This window comes from Lontra canadensis, unplaced genomic scaffold, assembly GCF_010015895.1.
Source record: "Lontra canadensis isolate GAN:19392208 unplaced genomic scaffold, GSC_riverotter_1.0 scaffold5, whole genome shotgun sequence".
Classification (NCBI taxonomy): Eukaryota; Metazoa; Chordata; class Mammalia; order Carnivora; family Mustelidae; genus Lontra; species Lontra canadensis.
In genome coordinates, this window is record NW_022630999.1 from 6,720,772 (window position 1) to 6,733,944 (window position 13,173).

Sequence of the window (13,173 nt, forward strand, 5' to 3'; positions counted from 1 at the left end):
GGATTCCATTTAATGAAGATAAATTTTCTACAAAGTAACCTTACATTATGCAATGTCTTTTTAGTATTATTATTTTTATTTAACACAGAGAGAGACACACACAGAGAGAGGGAACACAAGCAGGGGGAGTGGGAGAGGGAGAAGCAGGCTTCCTGCTGAGCGGGGAGCCCGACACGGGACTTGATCCTAAGAACCCAGGATCATGATCTGAGGTGAAGGCAGATGCTTAAAGACTGAGCCACCAGGCACCCCTGTGCAATGTCTTTTTAAAGGAATGTGTTCTAACACTCAAGGTTGTCGGAATTTTTATTACCAAAGAAAATACATACTTTCAATAAATAATCCCTGTGCCTGAGTTTTCTTCTCTCCCAAATAAAGAAGTGACCTTATGCCACCTCCAGTCTCCTGCAACTGTAAAGGCACGGTGCCATGCGTGTTACCTCACAGGACTAAGTTCCCGGAGGTTTCTCTCCCCAGAGCCATCCCTAATTGGACAGTACTTCTCTCAGAGGCTTCCTGCTTCCTGTCTCCTCTCCTGGGGGGCTGCTGCTTCTCTGAGGGCTGCTCCTCTGTGCCACAGGGACCGTAAACCGTTTCTGCCCTGACTATGCCTTCTCCATTCTGAGGTTGCTGAATCATATGCCACCCCTCCCTTCCTCCTATTTGCCCGAGATAGTTATGCTCCTGAAATAATACCATCTGCCACATGGCATAATAGTCTTTGCTTCCTCCTCAGCCACCTCCACTATCTCTACTCTACCTTGGGGAAGCTGGACCAGTTGTCTTTTTTTAAAGACCTTTCCTCTAAAGGACTTATTTTCTCTATATAACAATCAGGAGTTCAGATCACTTTAAGCATTTTTCAGGGCAAACCAAGTACTTTTCGATTTGCTAGATGTTTATTTTCAGAGCTATATAAATATAGCACTCTATCAGAATAGGACTTTTCCTGCCTCAAGGAACTACCAAAATGAGACATAAAAGGGAATATATCAAAAAACCTGTCATAGCTCTTAGAATCCTCAGATCAATGACATAAGAGGGATACAAGGGAGAGATTAGCAAAGAAATTCCCTTGAAGAGAGTTTTAAGTATTTAACCCAACCTTTTGGAAAAGAGGGTTGCTACCTTCTGGTGAAGGAAACTTCGAAAGAACCACTGAGGGGACTTTGAAATATGTTCCTGCAACGGTTTTGGCGGTGTGCCAGGAAAGGCCTGCTGCACTTCAGAATTTGGTCAGGTCAGGAATGTGGCAGTATTTCCTGTGGCCCAAATGTGGGCCGCTCAAGGCAAGAGAGAGCGTGGGATAGTTCTGGATCCTGCCAGTAGGGCCTTGGAGGTACAGAAAACCCTAGGAGAAAGAGGCTGAACCCTAGGGTCTAGGAAGAAGTCACAAAAGACAGTTTTGAACCAAGATGGGAACTATAGGAGAGGGGTCTCAGTAGGAAATCTCCACAAAGAGCTAATACAAGAGCCCAAGAGTAAAAGTCGGCTTAATCCTCTGCTCGGTACAGGGGAGGAGTAAAGTTGCAGCTGACAGAGATGTACAGGAGAGAAAGGTGAAACCAGAGGGACCATACCTTCTCCTCCACTGCTCGCATCCAGCCCAAAGGAAGCCCGGGCTGGCGGTGAGGTAAGGTGAAATCATCTTTGAATTTTGACTTATTACATAGGACTGGACATTTTACTTAATGAAATAAAACTGTTTTGCAATTCACCATGACTGGAAGGGGGTTTTTGTTTTTGTTTTTGTTTGTTTGAATCTGTGAGTGCTCTAGAAATACACGGGTCAGACCAAGTCTTTATCCCGGGGCACTGGAGCATATTCCCACTGAATAAAGAAAGCACACAAAAATAAAGTTATGTTTTTATCTCAATCCACATATCATGCCTATTCTACAAACTACTTGCACACACAGGAACCATTTTTTCATTGGAATTTTCCTTGACAAAACATCCCTCTTCTTTACTGTGCAAGGACATTTTTATTTCAGATTCCATTCTGGGGAAGGTAGAAGGCAAAGGGAGGGAAAGAATCTTAAGCAGGCTCCATGCCTGGTGCAGAGCCCCAGGCGGGGCTGAAATCAAGAGTTGGACACTTAACCGACTGAGCCACCTAGGTGTCCCACATTTTTTTTTTAAACACCTTTTTGTTTGTTTTTTTTTTTTTTAGAGAGAGCATAAGGAGGGATTAGCAGGAGATGGAGAAGCAGGTCCTCCACCCAGCAGGGAGCCCTATGCAAGTCTTGATCCTAGGACCCTGAAATCATGACCCAAGCAGAAGGCAGACGTTCTACTGACTAAGCCACCCAGGTGCCCCTTTTCTAACACTTTTAAAAAGAATTTTTATTTATTTGTTAAGTAATCTTTATATCCAACATGGGGCTTCAACTTATAACCCAAAGATCAAGTCACATGCTCTACCACCTGAGTCAGCCAGGCACCCTGTTACTTTGCTTTTCTTATATGAATATACAATATTACACAATTACAGCTAATTATAGCCTAAGCTAAATTTTGCAACCAACCCAGAACTCAAAAAAAAAAGACTGAATATCTGCCTGAATGACTGTTGTCTTTGCAGGGGCGGCTCCTTATCATTTAGCTTTCTTAAACGCCTTTCTAAAGAAGGGTCCTCTACCTCCACATTCTCTATCGCTTCTTTGTTTTTATAGCACTTATCACTACCTGATTGCTTACTTGTTCCCGGTCACCCTCCAACACACACACACACACACACACACACACACACACACACACAGGCTTATGTACACACAACTGAAATCTGTCGGAGCGGGGTCCTTTGTCATTTTCCACCTATCTCCTGGACCTGGGCATGCTTCCGGCACACAGAGGTCACTGAACAGGTATTTGGTTCAGGAAAGGACACCATATCATTAATAGAAGTGAAAGGAAACCATAGAATTTCCAGGTAACCTTCCCAAAGCATCTTTTTTTAAACTCGCCATTCCTCATTGCCTGATCTTTGCTGAATCCCTAGAAAACTGGCTTTATTTTCAATACTCTATTGAAATCAAGTTTATGGAAAGTAAACATCCCAAATTTTGCCAAATCTGGAAGTCCCTATTTTTAAAGATTTTGTTTATTTGAGAGTGGAGAGTGTGTGTGTGCATATACATGAACACACGTGAGGCAGGGGGAGGGGCAGAAGCAGACTCCCCACTGTGAAGGAATCCTGATTCAGGGCTGCACTCAGGACTTGATCCTAGGACCCTGGGATCATGAGCCAAAGGCAGACACTCAACCAATGGAGCCACCCACGCACCCCTGTAAGTCTTTATTTTTAAAATCTTCATTCTCAAAAAACAAAAAGTCAAACCTTTCTTTTTTTTTTTTTTTGCTGGTGATTGAGTGCCCCCTCAAATAATCCCCTTTGTTTGTATGACTCAACCCTGTCCTAGTTGATGGGCTAATTAATTCTGCATCCCCTGGTGTCAACTGTAAACTTCAACCACGTGTTTTTGTTCCCACTGCGCCTCTAACATGGCCTGCCACATAGTAGGTATATCACTATGCACATTATATGTTGAACAAATGAATGAACCGCTCTCTCTAATCTATGGACTTCTCCCCAAATCCTTGTTTGAGCCTCTCTACATCATCTTTTTTCTTGAGTTTGTGTATTTTCAAACAGTTTCAACTGTCAAGGATGGCTGCTGAAGTTCCTCAGTCAAGTAATTGCATCCTTTTCTCTCCCCATCATCTCTTATCTCTGTGTAAATTATCTTCACCATTCTAACCCTTGAAGTCCCTTTCCCAACTTCACTACTTCACTGTAGAGCTTGAGACCAGACTTCTGTTCCAACTGCCACCAGGTTTACTCAATTCTTCCTGAACCCCAACTCCTCATATCCCACGGGGATTGCAACAAAACCAACTTTAGCATTTCCCCTCTTGCCTCCATTCTATTCCATCTCAGTGAAATGCACAAACCACCTCTTTGCCCTGGTCAGAAACCTATCATCCAAGACTCCTATCTTCCTGTTAATTTTTTTTAAAGAATTATTTTTTGTCAAGCTTTTATTTATTTACTTGAGAGAGAAAGTGAACACAAGCAGGGGGAGTGGGAGAAGCAGGCTCTCCGCTGAGCAAGGATCCCAATGCAGGGCTCGATCCCAGGACCCTGCGATCATGACCTAAGCGGAAGGCAGACGCTTAACAACCGAGCCCAGGCGCCCCTTTCCTGATATTTTTGCACATATGACCTCCTGGAATCCTCACACAGGCTATGTTACAGAAGGAAATGGGGGCTTAGAAGTTCCCTTTGATTCAAATTTCAGGTATTCTCATTAAAGACTTTCCCAGTACAGCCAGCCCCACTACTACTACTTCAGTCCATGTCCTCATGATTTTCACAGTAACTTTAGAAACTGCAGCCTGATCTTCTAGCTTCAAGACTCAGGACATCCACATAACCACCACCTTCTATAATTACCTTGCTAGTGAAAACTGTGTCACTGCAGGGTTGAAACCTTCAATGATTTATCATTACTTTCACGCTAATGTCCAAACTCCTTAGCTATGGTACTTGAAACCTTTCATGATTTGTTCAGCTTACTCCTCCAGATTCTTCTCTTGCCAACCCTCTTTCTCCTGACCCGACAAAACCACAGTATCTGATTAAAGGGTTGGGTGAACAATACATGAGACAAGAAGCACTCATAAATTATTTCTGGATTTCATTTCAACAACACATTAGTGACTAATCTGGTCCTGAGTGCCCTCTGCCCGAGAAACACAATTTTCTCCCCAATTCAGTAGGGTAACTAAGCTGCCTGAGTGGGTCAGGTGTACTTCTTACTGTCTTACATATAATTAAGTGGGACATGTTTTGCAGATAGGGATCCACTGCCCAAACCTCAACCAACACTTGGGACATCATCACATAAAACAGACATAAACTTTCTGCAAATCATGACTCATCTGAAACTGTTTGCTCTCTAAATGTGCTAAGCCAGCTCCATCTCTTTGCAATTGCTTCTCCTTGGGCCTTAAAATGAAATTTAACTGATCGGAGTGGTTTCATTTGGTCCATGGGCCTTCTATGATCTTGGGGGATAATTACCATAGCACCAGAGTAATTTTCCAAATTCACTCTGTGTTAAGGGCCACAGGCACTGGCAAATGAAGTCAGCTCACTTACATTCAATAAACACAGGCCTTTGCTAATGCATCACTGCCCACCTGCCCCCTTACCCTTTGCCCCAATGCTTTTCCTGACCCAGAATTCAGTAATTTCACAGGTGTTCAGGTCAGTGCACATTTGCCCCACAGACTGTTTATTTCATACTGGCCAATACGTATCTTAGTGGGTCCTTCTATTACTCAGGAAGCATTAGTGACACTGGAAGATTTCAGGAAGACGTTGAGAGCAAATCAGATTATTTCAATTCTCTCCAGTATAGCTGAGCCTTGTAATAATGCAGGTAACACCCCAGGCAGTAAAAAATGCACGTTTGTTTCACCTCTCCAAAACCTTAGTCTACTGTTTATAAGCTTTACTGGTTAACAGTCAATACATTGTGTATATATACTATACACTGTGTTCTTATAATAAGCTAGATAAAAAAGTGTTTAAATGAGTAAATTTTATAGGATTGTACTGCATTTATTCAAAGACCAAGACTCCAGGAAGCATGCTCTAACAATACATGCCTAGAGTACAGAGGGTCACTCTAGTCTCACACAGGGAAGCCCAATGTGTTTAGATGAGCTGGGGATCCCCCAAGTGAATGTAAGCCGAGATCTTAAGGATGAGTTAGAAGATCAAAGAAAAAAGCAGGGTGGTGCCTAGGCGGCTCTATCGGTTTAACATTCCACCGATCTTGGCTCAGGTCCATTATCTCAGGGTCCTGAGATCCCTCAGTAGGGCATCTGCTTGAGATTCTTTCCCTCCGCTCTTCCCCCAGCTCCGGCACACCTGTGCTTGCTCTCTCAAATAAATCTTAAAAAAGTAGGGAGGCAGCACTTAGCTAGTATCCTGGCAAAGTGCTGTAGGGTGCAGTAAAGGTTGGCAAGGCATTGAAGATCCTGAAAATCCTTTACAGGCCAGGTTGTGATCAATGGGAAGCTGCAAATTAAGACTGCAGTTGGCCACTTTAACGGTGACTGTTCAAACACTCGTGCTCCACTTAATCTCTGTTCTCTCATTCAGCAGTCCAACTATGTTGGCCTCGTCTCATTACAACATACTGGCAACAAACCACCAGAACCGGGAGAGCATGGCAAAAATTTCACAGCCCTATAATAAAAAAACCCGTGATCACTCAGTGGAGAGTTAAAAACCACCACTGGGGACCTAGTTACCATTGCCTTTCATCTACAGATGTTAAGTTTACGTATTTGGCTTTCCTTTACTTTGTACGGATTGGATTGCATTTGCACGTGGTCCAACTTTCTCTTCACCCACCCCACTCCAGTGTTTTGACTCACACCTAGCAAGGAGCTTCCGATATTCAGCTGGCCATCTTAAATCACACACAAGCCTATATGCTAGATACCAAGCAAGCATTTTGGAGACTAGAATGAGTTAAAATCACCTTTCCAAAACAACTTACTCAATTACTATCCTTCATGTTCTCACTGGTACTCCAAACCCTATCACACAGGATTGAGGACTACTCCCCAAAGTCAACAGACTATAGCAGATGAATGTTACTAAAAGCAATTATGCTTTTTCGTTTACTGTAACATTTTTTTTTTTTAAGTTTTACTTAAGTCTCTACACCCCATGTGGGGCTCAAACTCATGACCCTGAAATCAAGAGTTGCATGTTCTTCCAACTGAGCCAGCCAGGTGCCCCAACTCTTAAATAAATCTTAAATACCCATATGTACCGTGAGTTCTACTGTGCTCATACTGCATTTTTTCTATTGTCCAGGGTTACTTACTTGAAGGAATCCTGGAATTCTGCTTGTTTCTTATCCTCTTAAACAGTAGCACAACCCAGTTCAAAAGCTAATGCTCCAGAGTAGTCACTTAACAAGTAATCTAGTAAATTGTCCCATCCCCAATACTATGGCAACTCACTGATACTATGGAGCTATTAAAAATACCTCAGCACACCAAACTTTTTTTTAAAACCACGATGTTTATTGTGACTAATCGTTGAAATCCTTAAGATGAACTGGAGGCTGCAACAGCTGCCCTCTTGGGCTTAGGTGTCGTTCCTTCACGGAATCCATGCCTGCATGGTATTAAACATGAAAACCAGTTACTTCAGCAACAACGATTTATACATTTCAGTTTTTATTAATACAGATTTAAATGAGCTTATCTCAGTTAAATGCTGAAATCAGTATCAAATTCATATGTTCAGACATTTATTTTTACAGCATCATTGATAAGCTGCACTATTTTATTTACTTCCTTCCGTGTCAAGATACCCATTTTAAACATACACTTAGTTGCAACTGAAAAAAGGCCAACAATTTATTTTGTTGTCCCGGTCACCAGGCCAGTACGTTTCTCCTGCTTGTTAAAAGATCCATTTGTGAAAGTAAGTCCCTAGGCGATCAGGCAGGGACCCTAACCGCACTCCTTTAGCCAAAGATAACAAGGAGCATGTTTAATTGCTGACATTTTCTAAACTGCTTAACTGTGCTTTACGTTTTAACTCATTTATTATACATACACACCCAAAAGAGCAATTGCACTGTTATCCCCCTTTTAAACTTTATGAATTGAAGCACCAAAAGGTTAGCCTGGCTTTAGTTGATGCCCAACTCCTACTTTACACAGCACAGGACAAATTATCTTGGTTGAGACCTAAACGACTGCCGCCGTTAAGAGGCATGTTAAAATGCAGTTTCTCTGTAAGCTGGGGCTAAAATTCTGCATTTCTAACAACTCTAGAGCCTGACTTTAACGAAAGTAGATCTTTCTTTCTATACACATGCCGTAACCATGACAGTTTTCTACAGCAGATTTGCTCAAAACCACAAAAGTAAAGGCAACCCCAGACCTCATTCACCACTGTCCTGACAAATTTTGGGGAAAAAGTGAGGTGTGGCCTATCCCCAAGAAATATTACTCCATTTTGGGGTATCCCGCTCCAACCGCAATCTAAACATTTATAGCTTATACGGTTGCTTATTGAGAGTAACAAAATCCAGACTGACTGGTCTGAAGGTTACAGGGGCAGCAGAAAAAATACCCTCCAACACGTGCAACCCCACTAACCGGGGCAGTACCCTCATTTTACAGCACACAGAGGAGGTTCTTCTCCAAGCTCACAGAACCAACTACAATGGAAACACAAAAACACTGTACCTGAATCTGCGGTATACAATTTTTAGGTGCCTCATTCGACCGGTCCCAGTGGTGTTTCGTCTTTTAGCCTTGGCACTCCAGTTATCTAGAACACACATGCAGGTAAGGCTCTAACGGCTCTTCCCCACCTAGGTTACAGGCACCGCTGGTCAACGTATTCAAGAGTGCCTCCCTTGTTTTTAAGCCCACTTCATCCGCACACAGATGCACTTTTCCTTTAAGGACCAACTAATGCCCCAAGCCACGCCCACTCTCCTACAGCGCGCCCCAGACTGCCGCCATCCCTCCCAACGCCTGACAGGCAGTCGGCCTGAAACCAATCCACTTACACTTTCTCTTGCGCTTGGCAGGGTAGCCGCACTTGCCACACGTGGACTTCTGAAGGTGGTAGGCCTTCGAGCCACAGCGGCGGCACAACGTGTGCGTCTTATTGCGACGCTTTCCAAACGATGACGTCCCTTTCGTCTGCAAAGGGGAGAAACGATTTTGAGATCTAGTGATTTCTACACGTATCCCGGCGTTTTCAGTAAAAGACGTTACTGATTAAGATTTAAAAGCAACTACAAAGAAAGGTCTGAAGACAATCTAGGGCTGAAACCGCGGCGGACGCTCCTAGCTTCTTAAACGCTAGATCAGAGACCACCACCAGCATTTCACGTTACCTAAAGCCTTCCGCAGGGACTACTCTTATTTCGAAATCGGCTACATTCTTTAGAGGACAGAGATAGAAAAAAGACAAGACGAAATAATGTGGTGGTTTTCTTCCCTACCCCGACCCCCAAACTTAAGAGCTCCTGCAAGAGCTCATCAACATTGAGGTTTTTTTTTGCTTACAGAGCCAAACGCTCCCAGACCACGCTTCTTCCTTCAGTTCACATCCGAGGGCAAGGCTTCTCCAAAGATCGAAAGAAAACAAGGGAGCTAGAGTGGCTCCTACTCCACGGCTGTAGACTCAGCATCCCCAGGTACAGTTAGGAGCCATTCTTCCGGCTCTTGAGGGTCACAGCATGCCCCTTTCCTACCCACCCGCTCCCTCTATCAGGAACCTCGCCGGCCCCCTCAGGATGGCAGGGAGCGCGACGCAGAAGACGAGGATGGAAGGCGATACGAAGAACCACTGGAAACAACTCACCATCTTGTTTCCGCGGCAGGCCCCAAAGAGGGCGGAAGAGGAGGCACTTCCGCTATATGGTGCTAAGGAGCTTCCGCCCAGGGAAGTACTTCCGGCGAGCGCGGGGCTCTGTTCTCAGACGTCCGTCGCCGCGGTGTGGGCGGGGTCTAGAGGAGGAACCAGAGCCAAAGCAGGATCAATAGGGATTTCGGCGCTCGGCGGGCGGGAGGCCTCACAGCTTCGTGGAGTCCGAGTGGGAGTATTTTCGGAGGATCCGCCTTGCGCGAGAGCTGCCTAGACGCCCCAAGTTGGTTTTTTGTGATTCCTTTCCTGCCTCTTTGAGTTCTTAGATCTGTGGCTACATCGCGGATTTCGGTCACTAAGCCAAGCCGGTGGGGAGCCTGGGGCACGAGTCCGCGCTCCCGGCGGTGGTGGAGGATTCGGGATGGAACTGGAATCCCGATCTGGGAGAAACGGGCTCCTCCAGCTCCCTCCTCACCCTGGCTAGAAGCTTTTGGCAGACGCTGGTTTCCGAAGAGGTCACAGGCGGTACCGAGGCACCGACCCGGCCTCTGAGGAGGTGGCCTCCAGATCTCAAATAGAAAGGCGAATCATGTTTTTTTCTAACTGTAGTAGTTTAGAGATATGTTTTGATCTAAAATTTAAGTATGCTATATCACACGTGGAATCTTCGGATACAGTTTTCTCCCCCTCCCGCCCCCCCGTGAGGAAATCCGATTCGGCCCCTTTTGTTAGGGCCTGGAAGTCTGTACATAAACCGTTTTTAAGTAGGGTCTAAATTGATGGTTTCCAGATCTCCTTGATAGACGGTAATCCGATCATAACCATTCACCGAGCAACGCCCCCACCCTCGCAAAACAGCAAAAAAATCCAAACATTAAAGAGTTCATAGGGAGAAAGATCCCAAATAGCCGTGTAATGTGCTTACCTTCTATGTAAACGGAGAATTCTTTACCTGTCACATGTGAAATATTAGCAAAGGTGACGGAGTAGCCGGTGGCGGAACAAAATGAACTCTAGGAATCAGGGGTTTACAGGACAGTCCCTGTCCTCATGGAAGCGGTAGATAGAGGATAAAGAGGAGGCCAACCTGCCAGTGCTTGGATCCAAACTAATTCGAGGGGCTTGCTGGATTAGATGATGTGTTAGTTTCTTACTGCTTTTCTATCAAGTTACCACAAACTTAGTGGCTTAAAACAAGCTATACTGCTTTTTAAAAAATTTCATCTACTCAAGAGGAATAAATTCTAGGGATCTGTTGGACTTCATTGTGCCTATAGTTAACAATACTGTGTATGAACACTTAAAATCTGGTAAGAGAGTAGATCTTTAGTTAAGTGTTCCTAACCACAATTAAAACACACATTACAGTTCTGGTCAGAAGTCTGAGACTGGTCTCACTGGGCTCAAATAAAAAATGTGGTCAGGGCTGCATTATATTCTTAGAGGCTCCGGAAGACCTGTTGTCACCTTTTCCAGCTTCTAGAGCCTGTCATTCCTTGGCTTTCTGTCTCCTTGTCCTTTCAGATCCAGTAAGAATCTCCTATCCTGCCCTTCTGCCTCCCTTTTGAGATGCATTTAGTTAAAACTCTTATCTAAAATTAATTTTTAGTATTATATAAAGACTTCCTTAATATTTTTTCAACCTCACGAACAGCAGAGATGAATTCATCATTATCCTTGATTCTTAATACATCTCAAATTCGGTCCATGCAGCATTGGTCCCTGCCTTTATTTACATATTTAATTACCTTTAATAATATAGTAAAGACCTATAAACTCATCCCTGGATTATAGCCTATGTCTAACTCCACAATCTTCCTGTCCTTTTATCCCATCTTATCCCCAACCTTTCCTGAACCTAGGTAACCATCTTTCTTAACTTCCTATTGATAATTTCCTTACTTCTCATTTTATATAATTTTTTAAAATTTTATTTTTTAAGTAATATCGACATCCAATGTGGGGCTCAAACTTACAACCCTGAGATCAAGAGTTGCATGCTCTACTGACTGAGACATCCAGGCACCCACACTTTATATAATTTTAATGACTCCATGTATATTCCTAAAATGTGTGTATGCATATGTATGTATTTAAGTTACATTCAACTTTTAAAAAGCGTATCATGCTGTACATAATCTTTTGGGACTTGAAGTTTTCATTTTATAGTTTTATGATTATATTGTGGGTCACTGAAGTTCATTCTTTTTGGATGGTGTATACTATTCCACGAAATACTATAGTTTATTCATCTAGGAGCCTGTTGATAGTTATTTAGATTGTTTTCAAGTTCTTGCGAACTATGGGACTATAAATAAAGACCAGCTAGGAGTGCTTGAGTGGTTCAATCAGTTAAGCATGACTTGGTTTCTGCTCAGGTCATGATCTTGGTGTCATGGGAGACGGCCTGTGTCCAGCTCTATGCTCAGCGTGGAGTCGGCCTGGGATCCTCCTCTGCCCCTGCCACTCATGTGCTCTCTCTCAAATAAATAAATAAATCTTAAAAAAAAAAAAAAAAGGCCAACTAGATGGTTTAAGAAAAAATTCAGGGGTGCCTGGGTAGCTCAGTCAGTTAAGTGTCCTACTCTTGGTTTTAGCTCGGGTTATGATCTCAGGGTCGTGAGATCAAGCCCTGGGTAGGGCTCTGTTGTCAGCATGGAATCTGCTTGTCTACCTCACCGCCATGAACGCACGCATGTGCACTCACACTCTCTAAAAAAAAAAATAAATCTAAAGAATAAATAAAAACTAAAGTCTAAGAGAAACAAAAAGTGTAAACTATTAAGTATGCAGTAGTGTTTAAAGTAGAAAGTATGAATCCCTCTGTAATCATATCCCCAAAGATAACCAGTGCTATAATTGGGGAGTCTCTCTCCTGTCTTCTTGTAAATATATATCGCTATATACATTTTATATATGTGCATTATACACATTTTAATTTTTAAAACAGAATAAGATCTGTAACTTTGTCTTTCATAACAATATATCATGGATATCACTAGTTGTTAATATACATAGGCTTACTTCATCCTTTTCTTTCTTTTTTTTTTTTTTTAAGTAAACTCTACCCTAATGTGGGGGTTGAGCTCGTGACCCTGAGATCAAGAGTCTCATGCTCCACTGACTGAGCCAGCCAGGCACCCTGCTTCATCCTTTTAAACTATTCTTTTTTGTTTTACTGTTGATATATCAACATTTATTCCACAAATCCCCAATTCGTGAAAATCTTAGTTATTTAAAATTTTCTGCTATTATAAACGACATCATGCAGATTCTTGCACATTTATCTTTGGACATTTGTCTGATTATTTCCTTAAGGTAATTACCTAGAAGTGAAATTGCTGGGTTGAATGGTGTAAATTTGTATTTTTATCTATCTGCATTTATTTATTTATTACTGCCTATTGCTAGATTTCTCTCCAGAAAGAGTTAATCAGTTCACGTTCTTATCACAAATAGAGCTCAGAACACCGAGTCCAGACTGAAGTTCAAGAGACTTCTCAGGGGAATTGATTCTGGGCCTGAGTCAAGATGAGACTGACTCAAGTCATCAAAAGAGTAGATAGATAATCTATAGGGAGGCAGGCCGGTGGGCTCAGGGCTAGATTTCCACACTGTTTTGGCTTGTTTTTATCCGCTCTCTTCAATGCTAGGCATCTTTGACCTGTTTACTCTTTGCCATTTTTTTTAAAGATGTTATTTATTTATTTGACAGAGAGAGAGAGTTCACAAGTAGGCAGAGAGGC

General features: G+C 42.9%; 1 protein-coding gene and 1 non-coding gene across 2 annotated transcripts; both read right to left on the reverse strand.

The window, feature by feature from the left end:
• Positions 1–7,091: 7,091 nt before the first annotated feature.
• Positions 7,092–9,523, reverse strand: RPL37 (ribosomal protein L37). The gene is made up of 4 exons (XM_032851390.1): positions 9,425–9,523; positions 8,622–8,757; positions 8,293–8,377; positions 7,092–7,207 (listed from the first exon to the last, which is right to left on the reverse strand). Exons 1-4 carry the CDS (start codon positions 9,425–9,427, stop codon positions 7,138–7,140), a joined length of 294 nt encoding a protein of 97 aa, XP_032707281.1. The 5' UTR covers positions 9,428–9,523; the 3' UTR covers positions 7,092–7,137.
• On the reverse strand, positions 7,291–7,370 carry LOC116864472. Its single transcript, XR_004382026.1, has one exon. It is a non-coding gene; the product is annotated as a small nucleolar RNA SNORD72 (small nucleolar RNA).
• Positions 9,524–13,173: the final 3,650 nt, after the last annotated feature.

What these genes read in the sequence shown, in the direction of transcription:
- RPL37 (XM_032851390.1), bottom strand. An exon ending in TGCCAAGCGCAAGAGAAAGT is followed by an intron (nt 8,378 to 8,621) that starts GTAAGTGGATTG and finishes TGTGTGTTCTAG; the next exon opens with ATAACTGGAGTGCCAAGGCT. An exon ending in ATTGTATACCGCAGATTCAG is followed by an intron (nt 7,208 to 8,292) that starts GTACAGTGTTTT and finishes AATACCATGCAG; the next exon opens with GCATGGATTCCGTGAAGGAA.